The 16,246-nt window shown below is 39.2% G+C and overlaps 1 protein-coding gene across 6 annotated transcripts in view; it reads right to left on the reverse strand.

The window, feature by feature from the left end:
* HSPB11 (heat shock protein family B (small) member 11) overlaps positions 1-16,246 on the reverse strand; it is a 34,834-nt gene that overhangs the window by 18,415 nt on the left and 173 nt on the right. The window contains exons 1-3 of one of the 6 annotated variants that reach the window (XM_013055617.2): positions 16,091-16,135; positions 5,011-5,081; positions 3,739-3,850 (exon numbers count right to left, since the gene is read on the reverse strand). In XM_013055617.2, coding sequence (XP_012911071.1) covers positions 3,739-3,836 — 98 coding nt within the window. In that variant the 5' untranslated portion in view covers positions 3,837-3,850; positions 5,011-5,081; positions 16,091-16,135. The other 5 variants (XM_013055618.2, XM_045064562.1, XM_004751577.3 and 2 more) reach the window with 5 other exon arrangements.

Genomic DNA, 16,246 nt, shown 5'->3' on the forward strand with positions numbered 1-16,246 from the left:
ATTGACATATAACTGAATTCTCATAGTTAGGTATAATGAAGCCATAAAAACAGTAGTTTTCTTTTAAAGGTTAATTAATTAATTATTTTTAAAAAGATTTTATTTATTTAACAGACAGATATCACAAGCAGGCCGAGAGGTAGGCAGAGAGAGTGGTGGGGGAAGCAGGCTCCCAGCTGAGCAGAGAGCCCGACGCTGGGCTTGATCCCAGGACCCTGGGATCATGACCTGAGCCGAAGGCAGAGGCTTTAATCCACTGAGCCATCCAGGCGCCCCTAATTAATTAATTTTAAAGAGAGCACGCATGTGTGAGAGTACTGGGGTGGGGAAAGGGGCACAGGGAGAAGGAGAGTTTCAACCAGACTCCACACTGAGCATGGAGTCCAACACAAGGCTTGATCTCATGACCCTGAGATCACAACCTGGGCCAAAATCAAGTATCCAATATTTAACCCATTGTGCCACCCAGGCGCCTCAGTAGTTTTCATTTAAATATAAAGCTTTACTTGGGGTGCCTGGGTGGCTCAGGGGGTAAAAGCCTCTGCCTTCGGCTCAGGTAGATTTCCAGGTCCTAGGATCGAGCCCCGCATTGGGCTCTCTGCTCAGTGGGGAGCCTGCTTCCCCCCACCCCGCCTGCCTCTTCTGCCTACTTGTGATCTCTGTCTGTCAAATAAATAAATAAATAAATAAATAAATAAATAAATAAATCTGTCTTTAAAATAAATAAATAAATATAAGGCTTTACAGCTAACAACTGTTTAACATTATCATCTCATGTGACTTTTTCCCACAACTTTGAGGTAGTCAGGGAAGGTGGTGTTATCCCCACTTCTCAGATCAGAAAAGTGAGGTTCAAAGAGCAACATATCCTTTTAGTCCAAGGTAACATATATAGTTCACTTAACCAGGAATTTTAACTGTAAATCTAGTATTATACATTACACTGAAATGACTAATTCTCTCTTACTATTTTTTCTCTTAACTCTTTTTTTCCTAGTGTAGAACTTCCTTTCTCCTTTTTCATTAACATATTAAATACCGAAGGGCAAAAGTACAGTCAAAGACCATTAGAAATATAATCACTTTAACTCTTACTTCTGTGGAAATTGAGAACTATCTAATGGGGGCAGTTTTATGGTACTGTTTTCTCCAAATAATTCTATGGTTACTTCCATTTAGACAAACCAACTTATGAATAAAGATTAATTTTTAATACCTACTACATAAAGTCTAATTGTACTTGTTCGAAATGCATAGACATTAAAAGTCTCTGATATGTTCTGTTATCAGGTCAGTAACCACTTTTATCCTATATGGTTTTCTGTACTAAGGGTTATGTCCTTAATCATTCATTAATATGGACTGGTCTTTGGAAATATTTCTATTTCTTTTTAAAAAAATTTTTAAAGAGATTTTATTTATTTGGGAGAGAGACAAATAAATAAAACTTATTTATTTGGGAGACGCAGATAGTAGAGGGAGGGACAGAGGGACAAGCAAACTGCCTGCTGAGCATGAGGCCCAAAACGGGGATCAATTCCAGGATCCCGAGATCATAACCTGAGCCAGAGTCAGACACTTAACTGTCTGAGCCACCCAGTTGCCCCAGAAAGATCTCTATTTCTGAAAACAACTTAAGGTAAATTTCATTATATCTGCATCTGATCACACAGTTTCCACATTAATTTTTCTACTCTTGAGGCAGAATGGGATAAACAGCTATTACCTGAATTCCAGGAAGTAACAAACCAAGGATTAAGAGGTACAGGCCAAAAAAATGGATGTTAAGTTTTGGATTCAAATCTAAAGTCTGAGTTATCATAGTATAGTACAAAGAACCCCAAACTGGGACTTAGAAGACATGAGGTTAATATTGATTCCACCACTTGGTTATCTATGTAATTTTGAACAAGTCATCTTTATCTCCGATTATCCTTTTCTTCATCTTTATAATTAGGTTGAAAATACATTTTTAAAATACTTTGGGAGTGCCTGGGTGGCTCAGTCAGTTAGGCATCTGCCTTTGGCTTGAGTCATGATCTCAGGGTCCTGGGATCAAGCCCCGAGTCAGGCTCCCCGCTCATCTGGGAGTCTGCTTCTCCTTCTCCGTTTGCATCTCAGTCTCAAATAAATAAAATTTTTTAAAATAAATAAATAAATAAATAAAAATATTTTGCCTCCTATTTCCCAAGCTTATGGTGAGGGTCACACGATATCTGTGAAACTATAAAGCCCTATTCAAATTAAAATAATACATATATACATATACATACATAAATATATGGTTTGTGTATATGTGTATATGCTCAGCTACTTTCCAATATTAATTGAATTTGACCGATACTTGATGATCTAATTCACACGATACTCAACTATTCTAAGATATTCTAGAGTCGAAGATGAGTGAGTCATATCTCTAACTTCTAGTAATTCATAGTTAAGAGAGGACACAAATATTAAACAAATAATTATACAATAAAGGGATAAAAAGGTAATAGATGCATACACTAAATTCTCTTAGAGTCTGACAAAAAGGTACACTAATCCTACATGATGCCAAAGGGACAGATGTCAGAGAGGAGAAACAACTAGGCTTAAAGGAAGGAATTAAGTTGCTAGAATTTTATCCCGATACATGGAATTATCTGTATCGGGATTAAATTCTAGCAACTTAATCCTGATACATGGAATTCATGATAGAACACAAAAATACCATAAGATCTGTGTTGTAACTGGTTCTGCCTTCAGCAGTTAAAATAGTACTTGACCTCTTTAGACCTCTCTTACCACGACTCTAAAATGAAAGGTTTAGGTAAGATAAATTTCTAAGTCCTTCCAGCTCTAAAATTATATGATTTTATAAGTCAAACTCTGGTCATTGTAGAGATACCAAGAAAGAGAAATCAAGAGAGTAATAAAATAGTCACAACTATTTAAAAAGGAGTTTTTCCATTAACTACTTTTTCTTGGAATTTAAAAGCCTGAGAATGATATTTATCTCTACCTTGAAGAAGCTGTAGCACAGTAAAGACAGGAAATTGGAATGAAATCAACAAGCTGAGAACCAGACAATGCAAGTAGATACCAGGAAGTCAGGCCTTCAGTTCAGCAAAGATATTGCTTAGACCACTAAGGAAATAGGCAATAATGAGAAGTTATAATGTTTTTATTCCTATTTACTAAAAAACTTGGAATAAAATCACAACCATATATTTTAATGTACTCTTCCCTAAAATGAGAAAGTTGTTTAAAGTTTTGCCTTGTTAAACTACTTCTTAAAAAGTATTTGTATAAAAGGTCAGTTTAAAAATTGTAAAGAAAAGGATCAAAAGCGGGCACCTGGGTGGCTCAGAGGATTAAGCCTCTCCCTTCAGTTTGGGTCATGGTCTCAGGGTCCTGGGATCAGGTCCTGTATCCGGCTCTCTGCTCAGCAGGGAGCTTGCTTCCTCCCTCTCTCTCTGCCTGCCTCTCTGCCTACTTGGGATCATCTCTCTCTGTGTGTCAAATAAATAAATAAAATTAAAAAAAAAAAAAAAAAGGATCAAAAGCCTAAATATGCACAACTGAGTTTGTTTCAGGAATGGTACCAAAGGTAGATACTATCAAGTAATGTACTTCACCAAACATTTATTAAACTATATTTAAAAGTTCTAGTTGTTGTAAAGCATAGTCCCAGTACTGAAGGGGTTCACTGTGCTAATATCAAGACTATAAAGAAGAAAAAATAGTAACTCTTACCCATCAATCATATTTTCAGGTGGGTGTTTTTCATCACTTGATGTAGCTAAAATCACTTCAGTCCCCTCAGAGCTCAAACACAAATCAATTTTTCTCATCTTCAGGTGTTAATCTGCAAATAAAACAATAATAACGAAAGCAAATTCTTGATTCTTTGAACTTCATCTGAGAAAAGGGAAAGAGAAAGCCTGTTGCCTAGCACACAGCTTAACCACCAAGCTATTCAACAAGTGGGAGGGACTCTGACATGGTTGTTTATAAAAGTAAACTTCTAACCTCCCCCAGGACTAATCTGTAAGATAATGATTATTTCCACTATTCTACTCCACAAAACAAGATACTGAGTACTTGGGGTGCCTGGGTGGCTCAGGTCATGATCTCAGTGTGCCTGGGATCCAGCCCTGCATCCGGCTCTCCACTCAGTGGGGAGCCTGCTTCCCCCTCTCTCTGCCTACTTGTAATCTCTCTCTCTCTATTGAATAAACGAATAAAAGCTTTAAAAAAAAAAAGACACTGATAACTGACATCATTATTCTAAAATTAAAAGTCCTCAATAATGACACAGAAACAGTTAAAGGATACTGTAACATGATTAGTGGATAAGTTTTTAAAAATTATTTATATCATTCTATTTCTTTTTTTCCTTAAGATTTTATTTATTTATTTCACAGACAGAGATCACAAGCAGGCAAAAAGAGAGGGGGAAGCAGGTTCCCTGCTGAGCGGAGCCGGATGTAGGGTTTGATCCCAGGACCCTGAAACCATGACCTGAGCCATAGGCAGAGGCTTTAACCCAGTGAGCCACACAGACGCCCCTGTATCATTCTATTTCTGAAATTTTAAAAAATCTGGAACATAAAAACATGTTTTTGTGACTTTTTTTTTCTTTTTTAAAGTAGGCGCTACACCAAGGACAGAGCCCAACTTGGGGTTTGAACCCAGGACTGTGAATCAAGAGTCAGAGGCTCAACCAACTGAGCTGGCCAGGCATACTACATGACTGTTTACCCATACATTTATCAACTTCAGTAGCAAATAATATTATCCACATGTTTAAAAATATCTTACCATCATTATTTTTGGAGCAGAATGTAAAATAAGAGAGAAGACAAATTTTATTTTTAAATTCTGTATTAGTCACATGGGTCATGGATTTAAAGACATTTCTATTGCATGGTAATATTTTGAGTTTAATAAAAATATCCTAAAAAGATAAGGACCTTGGTGGATTAGACAGAAGGCAAGAGAAGACTCTGATCAGATCTAACTCACCTTCCTCCTTGATCTGGTGGTGACAGGGCACGGACAAATATATAGAAGCAAAGTGACTGTAAAAGCTGTATCTATAAAGAATTAATGGACAGAGAGAGTTTGGAAAAAGAAGGCTTCCAATACCCTTTATACCCCAGCCTCCGGCTAATATTTTTAAAAATGAAACTATTTCAAATAAATAATCAACAAAGTACAGAGAATATCACATATGTTAAGCAACTATGTACTTACTCCCTAGATTTAATAAATGTTAACATTTTTGCCTATTTCCTTCCTTGTCCAGAGGTAATAGCTATTCTGAAGTTGATTAGTATCTCTCCTTGCTATATTTTATTATACTTTTATCATATATGTACCCATAAACGACATGTACTGTCCTTTTAAAAGCTTGATGATTTCTTAGGGACCCTGGGCTGCTCAGTAGGTTAAAGCCTCTGCCTTTAGCTCAGGTCATGATCCCAGGGTCCTGGAATCGAGTCCCGCATCAGGCTCTCTGCTGAGCGGGGAGCCTCTTCCCCCTCTCTCTGTCTCTGCCTGCCTCTCTGCCTAACTTGTGATCTCTGTCAAATAAATAAATAAAATCTTTAAAAATAAATAAAGATGATTTCTCAGTATTTATATCCTTATACTACTTGCTTTTTTCATTCAATATTATGTTTTCAAGTTTTTTGCCTTTTTTTTTTTTTAAGATTTTATTTACTTATTTGACAGTCACAGATCACAAGTAGGCAGAGAGGCAGAGAGAGAGAGGAGAGGAAGCGGGCTCCCTGCCAAGCAGAGAGCCCGATGTGGGGCTCGATCCCAGGACCCCGGGATCATGACCCGAGCCGAAGACAGAGGCTTTAACCCACTGAGCCACCCAGGTGCCCGTTTTCAAGTTTTTATCGTGTTGATACACGTAAATCTACTTTATTCACTTTACCTGCTGTCAGGTATTTCTCCATTTCTGTAATGATGAATATTAAGGTGTTTCCAATTTTTTGCTGTTATAAACAAATCTGAAATGTATATCTTTGTGTATATATCCTTAGCATATGTGGGAGAAAGTCTTATGATAAGAGTACCTTTCTTATGTGGTGCTGTCTACTTATTGCAGGTGAACATTGATTTCAGATCATAGAAAACTAGCAGCTAAAGCAAAAAAGACAACCATATTTAATTAGGTGTCACTTCACTGTTTCTTAAGACAAGGCATCCTATAAGAGCTTAATAAAAATGTCATCAGGAGGGCTAAAAAAAAGAAAAAATATCTTTCTTTACAGAAGTAAAATTGCAGAAACGTAGAATCAGCAGATCTTCAAGTCAGTAATTGATCAATTTGATCTTGAAATTTTAACAATTTACATTACCATCTATAGTGTTTGAGAGTTTCTGCTTCCTCGTATTTTCACCAACTTGGTATTATTAGAGGTTCTGGCTTTAGCCCATCTATTTGGTGTGAAATAATATCTCGATAAGGTTATAATTTGTATTTCCATGATTATTAGTGAGGTTGAATACTGTTTCATATGATTATGAGCCATTCAGACCTCTTTCTCTGTTATTTGCTTTTCTTCATCCTTTGTTCATTTTGCTACTGTGGTGTTTTCTAAAAATGTTGTCCATTTCTTTTTGATTTGTAGGAATTTTTAAAAATAAAACCTTCTGGATACAAACTCTTTGTTATATGTGTTGCAAATATCTTCTCTGTAGCTTGATTTTTCCTTTTAACTTTGTTTTTTTGTGTTTCTCCACCCCCGCACACTTTTTAAAAAATTATTACTGAACTATAACATACATAAAGAAGAGAACACAAACCAGAAGTATACAGAGCAATAACTTTTCACAAGGTTAACACACCCAGGTAATCACCAGCCAGGGTAAAGAAAGAGAATATTACCAGCCTTTGAGAAGCCATCTGCCCGCCCCCTTCCAATCACTTCCCTCTCTCCTTCCCAAAAGCAGCACAGTCCTTTTTCCAAACAGATTAATTTTGCCAGAAATGTATATATATAGAATCATACAGTTTGCACTCATTTGCATCTGGTTTCTTTCACTCATCATTATGTTTTTGAGACTTAGCCATATTGCTGTGTCACAGAGTTAAAGTGCAACTAAGTAAAGTCAAATTACTACCCAGCCCCAACCCATCACAACCCCTAATAAGATCAAAGAAACCATCCCCTAAGTGGAGCTTCGCAGGAAACTGGGTATATGAACTGAAAAGCAAAGAAAGATTTATGTGATCTTGGTTACTTAGATCTCAAAGCCCTGATGGAGGGAACTGATCTCTCTCCCAAATATCTGCAATCAGAGGTAAACTGAAGTCCAATCCCTAGGAGGACTGAAGTGATCTGCCCCTTATCCTGGCTGTGAGGCAAAGAAAATGTTGTGTTCTCTCTGGGAAAAAGACATTACCTACTTCAGTGTCTATTACTCTTTTTTTCTTTTTTTTTTTAAACACAGAATGTATTATTTGTTTCAGAGGTACAGGCCTGTGATTCATCAGGCTTACGCAATTCACAGCACTCACTCACCAAGCTACCCCACCTCTCCCGCCCTTCTCCCTTCCAGTAACCCTCAATTTGTTTCCTGAGATTGAGTCTCTTAATCTCCCTTTGTCTCCCTCTCTGGTTTGTCTTGTTTCATTTTTCCCTCCCTTCCCCTTTGATCCTCTGTCTTGGTTCTCAAACTCCTCGTATCAGTGAGATCATACGACAATTGTCTTTTTCTGATTGACTTATTTGACTTAGCATAATAGCATCTAGCTCCATCCACATCGTTGTGAATGGCAAGATTTCATTTTTTGATGGCTGCATAATATTCCAGTGTCTATCATTCTTTTAAATACAATATTCAATGTACATCACTTCAGCAGAACTATAGATGACCCAAGTACTGGAGTTAGCAAAGACAGCTACTATGAGTCTGTTACATAATTTAGTGAAAAGATGGACAAAATAGGAGAACAGAAAGGGAATTTTAGCAGAGAAATGGAAACTCTAAAAAAGAACAAAATGAAAACTCCAGAACTGAAAAGTATAGTATCTCAAAAAAAGAATTCATTAGGGGTACCTGGGTGGCTCAGTGGGTTAAAGCCCCTGCCTTCAGCCCAGGTCATGACCTCAGGGTCCTGGGATTGAGCCCCCCATCAGGCTCTCTGCTTGGCAGGGAGCCTGCTTGCTCTCTCTCTCTCTGCCTGCCTCTCTGCCTACTTGTGATCTCTGTCAAATAAATAAATAAAATCTTAAAAAAAATTCATTACATGGACTTAGCATTAGACTGGACTCAACATAAGAATGGGTCACTGAACTTAAAACATAGGTCAACAGAAATGATCCAAAAAGAAATATAGAGAAAAAAATGAAAGTAGCAGAACAGAGCATCAGATACCTGTGGAACACTATCAAACTATTTAGATATACATTAGGAGAAAATTTTCTAAAATCTATGAAAGACATAAACCCAAGATTCAAGAGTTCTTGAACCCTAAGTTGGATAAATGCCACAAAGAAAACCCCTTAGACACATCTTAATCAACTGCTGAAAATTAAAGAAAATATTAAAAAATATTAAAAATTAATCAAAGCAAAAAACACATTACATCTAGGAGAACAAGAATAAAAATTGTCTTCTCATCAGAAACAATGGAGGCCAAAAGACAGTGGAATGACATCTTTCAAGTGCTAACACAAAATTTAGAATTCTATATCCAGCAAAAATATTCTTTGAAAATGAAAGCAAAATAAAGGCATTTTCAGGCAAACGAAAGATTAAAGTATTTATCAATAAACACATGCTAGAAAAAATATTAAAGGAAGTTCTATAGGCTGAAGGGAAATGATTCCAGGTTGAATCCTGGGTATATGGAAAGAAAGAACACTAGTAATAGTACAGGTCTTGCTAACATAAAAGACTTTTAAAAACAGCAATGAATGGTAGGGATTTAATAGATGTAGAAATAATAAATACAGTAATAGTACAAAAGTCAAAAGGAGGAGAAATGAGACTGTATTTTTTTGTAGAGTCCTTTTATAAAGTTCTTATGTTGAACATTAAGTGATATAATATTAATTTAAAGTAGACCAGGATGTTAAGAATACATGTTGTAATCCTAGGATTAGAATAAAGTCACCACTAAAAGCCATAAAACAAAAAGTTATAGGAAGGCCAACAGAAAAGAAAAAATGAAATATCATAAAAATACCTGATAAATCTGAAAGGCCAAAAAGGAGAAGAATAAAGAGAAACAGAAAATAAACAGCAAAAAGATATTTTAAAACACAAATGCATTATTCCATTAAATGTTAATAAACTAAACACTACTTAATCAACTGAATTTAAATAAAGCCAACAGATACCCTTTTCAAGAGACACACTGTAGGGTGCCTGGGTGGCTCTGTGGGTTAAGCCTCTGCCTTTGGCTCAGGTCATGATCTCAGTGTCCTGGGATCGAGTCCGGCATCGGGCTCTCTGCTCAGCAGAGAGCCTGCTTCCCCCTCTCTCTCTGCCTGCCTCTCTGCCTACTTGTGATTTTTCTATGTGTCAAATAAATAAAATCTTTTAAAAAAGAGACACACTGTAAATATAACGACACACTGAACATAAAAGGATAGAATAATAAGTCTTAACATCTGATAAAGTAAACTCCTCTACTTAATTTTCAAAATTCTATGCTTTGTACCTTAATTATTAGAAAGATTTTTAAGCTCAGGAAAAAAATTTTGAAATGTTGATTGTAATTCAATTCCATTTATAAATTAATTTGAAGAGGATATCATGATAATGAGTCTTCAAATACATCGATCTTCATTTATTCATTTATCTTCTTCATATCTCCCCATTTATTTAAGACTTAAAAAGTCCTGAAATTATTCTCTAGTTTTCCCCAAACATATTTTCATCTCTTTTTTAAGATTAATTATTAGATGCCTATGGTTTCTGTTGCTATTGTAAACAGGATATTTTTAAAAATAACATTATTTTTAAAAGTCTTATTCTTTACCACACAAGGAATATTTCTAACATTTCCCCATCAAATGTGATATTCACTGAAGATTTTGCTAGACACTGTTAACCAGGTTATAGAGATTTCCTTCTCTTTTTGTGCACTAAATTTTATTTTTCCACAAATAAACTTAATTTTATTAAATGTTCTTCTAACATTTACTAAGATGGTTATGTAGATTTTTGTACAGGTTGATAATATGATAAATTATATCAAGATATTCTATTGTTATAGTATCCCCAGTTCCTAGCATGAACTCTATCTACATGGCCAAGGTATATTATCATTTTCATCCATAGTTGGGTTCAGTTTGCTAATATTTTATTTAGAATTTTTACAAGCATACTTCTAAATGAGACTGGCTTATAATTTTCCTTTGTTATTCAGTCACTGTCTTTTTTTTTTTTTTAAGGTTTTATTTATTTACTTGAGAGAGAGGGAGGGTGTGGGGTGGAGTTGGATCAGAGGGAAAGAGACAAGCAGACTCTCATCTGAGCGCAGGGTCGATGGGGTAGGGCCTTGATCTCACAACCCTGAGATCATGACTTGAGCAGAAATCAAGAGTTGGACGCACAATGGACAGAGCCACCAAGGCACTCCTGTATCTGGCTTTATAATCAAGATTGTACTCTTGTTGTATAATCAACATACATAAGTTAGAGAGCTTCCCCCTTTTCTAGTTGTTGGAGCAATTTGTGTAAGACAGAGGTTATTTGATCCTGTAAGCCTGCTAAAATCTACTGGCAGGTAGATTCCTTTTACTATTTCAAATTCAACTGTTCTTTTCAGACTTTCCCTATCACCTTGAGTCAATTTTTAAATACATATTTTGGGGGTGCCTGGGTGGCTCAGTTGGTTAAGTGTCTGCCTTTGGCTTGGGTCATGATCCCTGGGTTTGGGGATCGAGCCCCGCGTTGGGCTCTTTGCTCAGTGGCAGTCTGCTTCTTCCTCTCCCTGCCGCTTCCCCTGCTTGTACCCTCTGTCAAATAAATAAATAAAATCTTAAAAAAAAAAAGAAATTTATATTTTGTAATAAATCCATTTCTTCTTAATTTTTATATTTATTGGCATAAGGTTCATTTTTATTATAATTTAAAAATCTAGTATGATAGTGTTAAAAGCCATGGAAAGATTAGTCAAGAAAAAAGGCATGCGTTCTAACATTTTCTATTTGTGCCTCTTTTCTTGGCTTTTTTTCTTGCATTTAATACTGTTGATACCAGAGAACTAGTGTTAGATGAACACTGTTAGCACATAGTTTGAAGTAAGATGGTAAATTCCTAGAAATACAGATTGATGAACTTGACTGTTAATTCTTAACAAAATTCTAAAATTATTAAAATATCATTATTAAAATGATAGCCCTGAAAATGTAAACAAGAGAGTAGTAGTACAATAGAAAGCAGGAGTAACATTAGTTCACAAAAGTTATGCCAAATCTATACATTTCTTTTTGCTTGTTTGAGTTAGTACCAATTAGGGACATGTTCTGACTATTTCAACAAAACTTCGAAGCTTCTCAAGATTCCATATGGACCAGATGGAGAAATGTACGTTGGGTGACAGGCAGTACTTTAAGTAAATATTTATAACTCTTTGAATGGCTACCCTCAAAGAATGATGATTAATAGAACAAAATGAGCTGTGGAAAACCTCTTGTCTGATGCCATTCAATATTTTTATTAATTAAAGATAGGAAAAGTATTCTTATCAATTTTGCAGATGACAAAAAGCTGGGATGTCAGCTAATATGTAGATGACAGAACTGCCACACAAAAAGAACTAAGCAGGCTAGAAAGATGGGATATGATGAATAATATATTTAAAAAGGGTAACAATAAAGGTCTGTACTCAGGCTTAAAACGTCAATAAAACAAGGATTGATTTTAATTGGGGTTGGCAAACTACTGCTTATGAGCTAAATCGAGCCTGCCACCTGTTTTTGTATGGCCCACGAGTTAAGAATGCTTTTTATTTAAAATGCTTTGGGGGGGGGCGCCTGGGTGGCTCAGTGGGTTTAAAGCCTCTGCCTTCAGCTCGGGTCATGATCCCAGGGTCTTGGGATCGAGCAGTGCATCAGGCTCTCTGCTTGGCAGGGAGCCTGCTTCCTCCTCTCTCTTTCTCTGCCTGCCTCTCTGCCTACTTGTGATCTCTGTCAAATAAAATAAATAAAATCTTTAAAAAAAAAAATGCATTTTGGGGCGCCTGAGTGGCTCAGTCGTTAAGCGTCTGCTTTTGGCCCAGGTCATGATCCCAGAGTCCTGGGATCAAATCCCGCATTGGTGTTCCTGCTCTGCGGGAAGCCTGCTTCTCCCTCTCCCACTCCCCCTGCTTGTGCTCCCTCTCTCACTGTGTCTCTGTCAAATAAATAAATAAATCTTTGGAAAAAAAAAAAACAACTTTTAGAAATTATTTTGTGATATGTGACGGTTATATGAAATTACATGAAATCCATACTTCAGTATCCATGAATAGTTTTTTCTTTTAAAGATTTTATTTATTTATCTGAGAGAGCGAGCGTGGGAGAACACAAGCAAGGGAAGTGACAGAGGGAGAAGCAGACTCCCCACTGAGCAGAGAGCCCCATGTAGGGCCTAATGCAGGGCTCGATGTGTGCTAGATCCCAGGACCTGGAGAACAGGGCCTAAGACGAAGGCAGATGCTTACCCATCTGAGCCACCGAGGCACCCCTCCATGAACAGTCTTATTGGAACTTTGCCATGGTCATCCATTTATACATTGTTGATGGCTACTTTTGGGTTATAGTGACACAGGAGCTTTGAAAGAGACTATTAGGCTCATAAAGTCTAAAATATTTATTATCTGGCCTTTTACAGAAAAAGTAAAAAAGCTGACCTTTGATCTAGATGTGTAAAACATAAGGTTTCGTTCATTACAAAGTCACACTGTAAGGCAAGAGTGTACTGTATTTGCCCCAAAAGTAAAAGAATACAATCTTAGATTATAATAACAGAGTTAAGGAGGAACTACATGCATCAGCATTTTTAGATACTGGGGCACATGGGTGGCAGTGCATCTGCCTACGGCTCAGGTCATGATCTCAGCCCCATGCTCAGCAGGGAGTATACTTCTCCCTTTCCCTCTGTTGCTCCCCCTGCTTGTGCTCTCTCTCCCTCTCAAATAAATACATAAAATCTTTGGGGCACCTGGGTGGCTCAGTGGGTTAAGCCTCTGCCTTCGGCTTGGGTCATGGTCTCAGGATCCTGGGATCAGGCCCCACTTCGGGCTCCTTGCTCAGCAGGGAGCCTGCCTCCCTTTCTCCCTCCAACTCTCTCTCTGCTTACTTGTATTCTCTATGTCTCTGTCAAATAAATAAATAAAATCTTTTAAAAAAATACATAAAATCTTTAAAAAAATTTTTTTAGATACCAACTAAGGACCAGGCACTGTGCTTGCTAGTTATGCAAAGATGACTACAACCTAAGATTATAATGGTGACTAAAACTTGGTTCTTGCCTTCAAGATCAAAGTCAAGAAAAGATGGACAAACATATAACTAATATTATAATGCTATGTGCTAATAGTGTGATCTATATCTAGATACTATATCAGTTCTGGGTAGTATATATTAAGTAGGACATTGTCAGGTTTAATATTGTCAGAGGAAAACAAAAAGTTCATGACGATCTATAAGTTATCACATGGAGAAAGTTGAAAGAATTGGCTGAAATATTTCAAAAGAGATCAGAGAGAAATGTAATTAATATCACAAATGTTCAAAATAGAAAAAGGACTACAATTTTTCTTTTACAACTCCCAAGTAGGAGAACTGAATTCAACAAACTTTAAGCAGGAAGACATCAAAGATAAAAGGACTTACTAGCAAAGTAAAAATTTTAAGTCTTTTCCATCCCTGAAAGTATCCAAGAAGAGTACATGATAATTTATGGAGGAAACTAAAGAAAGGATCCCTGCATTGGTTCTTTTAGACTGGATCAAGTTCTAGGAAAGACAGATTGAGAACAGATAATGAAGAATCTTAGAAGCCAATGGTTGAAGTTGAAGACAATGGTTTCTATCCTGTGGTTTTCAAGAGGACTGGGGGTGATTTTGCCCCAGAAGAAAATCTGACAATTTTGAAAGACAGTTTGGCTGTTACAACTTGGAGGAGAGGTGTGTGATGCTACTGGCATTTAGTGGGCATTTCCGGGGGCTTCTAAATACCCCCATGCACAAGACAGGCCCCCACAACAAACAATTATTTAGCCCAAAATGTGAATACAGAGGTGGAAAAACCCTAGGGTAATATATTTGGGGGTGCAACTGTGGGGGTTGGAGACTTAGGGAGAGAACTTGCTTTCAGTAAGTTATATTTTAGGGAAAAATATCAAGCACTGATGTCAAGTATAAGAATAAGGAAAAGATTATTTCAAAATGTCCCGTAAATTCCTTGCCTCACATTCCTAGCATCTAAATTGTTTGAGAGAAGTCAACATGTACTTTAACACAAAACTCATTTCCTATCTCCTATACCCATCAGTATCCTTCTTATTTCCTGTGTTGGGTGTTCATTATTTAATGGCAGAAGTTGAGTTCTCTTTAAGGTTCCTTGTTCATGGTTAAGAGAAAGGGGCAAACCAGCCCCAGAGAAAGCCACAGAGAATGCTGCTTCCACAACTCCAAGGTGCAGGCTTGCGCTACACTCTAACCAACACCCCCCCAACCTGGGATAACTTAACTCTAAATAAATACATACATATTCCCTCAGGGCCTAGATTACTAAAGGGGGTGCACTCGGGGTGCTCTGCCATTTTTCAAGGTCCCTGACCTTGGACATCCCTTTCCCAGAGCCACTGAGCTACCCTTTCATCTCCAGGTCACATGCCCTTCCTGGTCCTTTCTGAACACCTCAAGGGGTCAAGTCCACGGTTCACTTTATACCTGACTTGGTACTCTCCACATGACTGACTGGGAGCTTTTATGCAAGTCAGAAAACGGCCACCCTCTGTCCCCAGGGCCCGGGCCTACAGCTTGGTATATCACTACATATACTGTGAAACGAATGGCTTTGGACCGATATGGGCTTGGGACAGAGGCGAGGAGGCGGTGTCAGTGACCAAAGCCATTTTCATTTCAAGACCTCCGAGGGTCCTAAGCACTCAGACTACTGGACGCCCCCACCCCAAATTACATAAAATACATTAAATGAACCCACATCCTACATTAACTATAAATCATTATATATGGGTTACGTAGCAGTTGAAAGGTTACAGTTTGATAGGCTTTTTAATTCCAATCTGCAATTGTTTTTCCCCTTTAGGAATGAAACCATTATTTCGGGGCTCAAAAAAGTTCGTGGACCGGTACTGATGTCTCTAAGACTGAGGGAGAGAAGAGATCTGCGTCAGAGTTCACCCCTCCAAGTCCCCTCTCGAGCCGCCACTCAGCGCCCTCCCGCCGTCCGCCTCCTCACAACCCTCTCCACCAGCTTCCCGCTCCGTCGGTCCGGTCCAGCCAGGCTCCCACCTATCCCAGCGCAGGCCCAACCCGCCCCGCCGCCTCGCCGCCCCGCCACCCCGCTCGCCTGCGCCTCCCGTTAGCTCCAAGCGCGCGGACTGTCCGGAATCTGGATCCCCCTTCCGCTCCTCCCGGCAAAGCGCGCCCCTGCCCCTAACTCCGCCCCCCACTCGCGGCCTCCTAGGAGTCGGAGTCCCCGGGAGCGCGCACCTCTCCGCTCGAGCTTTTCGCTCCACCCCACCCGCCGACCCCGCCCCGCGCAGCCCATCCCGGCCCTCAGCCCAGCCCACGGGGCGCGCGCCTACCCCGACTCCCAGCTCTTCGCCCCTCCCCGCCCACAGGTCCCGCCCTGCGCAGCCTGGCCCGGCCCTCAGCCCCGCCCCCAGAACGCAGGCACCTCTCGACTCGCGGTTATTTGCCCCACCTCTCCCGCAAGCCCCATCCCTATTCTCTCCTTTACTTGGTGGGTTTAAGTGCGTAGCCTCAGTTTAAGGCCTTTCCCCAAGAAAATGCCTGAGCCTGCACCGTCTACCCTCCCCCACCTCAGATCAATTCCAGGGGCTTGCAGAACCCTGGAGACCCACCCCCGCGCGAGCACGCAAGCGCAGTGCCCACCTCTCCCGGATCCGCGCCCTCGACCCTCAGGTCTTCTCCCAGGGCCCGGCCCCGCCTCCGGCCCGGCCCCGCCCCCATCCCGGCCCCGCCCCTCATGCCGGGTCCCGCGCACGCGCATCACACCAGCCCAGCCTTTCCCCCGCCCCCCCCCAGCCC

This window comes from Mustela putorius, unplaced genomic scaffold, assembly GCF_011764305.1.
Source record: "Mustela putorius furo isolate JIRA1106 unplaced genomic scaffold, ASM1176430v1.1 tig00003853_pilon_pilon_pilon, whole genome shotgun sequence".
In the NCBI taxonomy this organism is placed as follows: domain Eukaryota; kingdom Metazoa; phylum Chordata; class Mammalia; order Carnivora; family Mustelidae; genus Mustela; species Mustela putorius.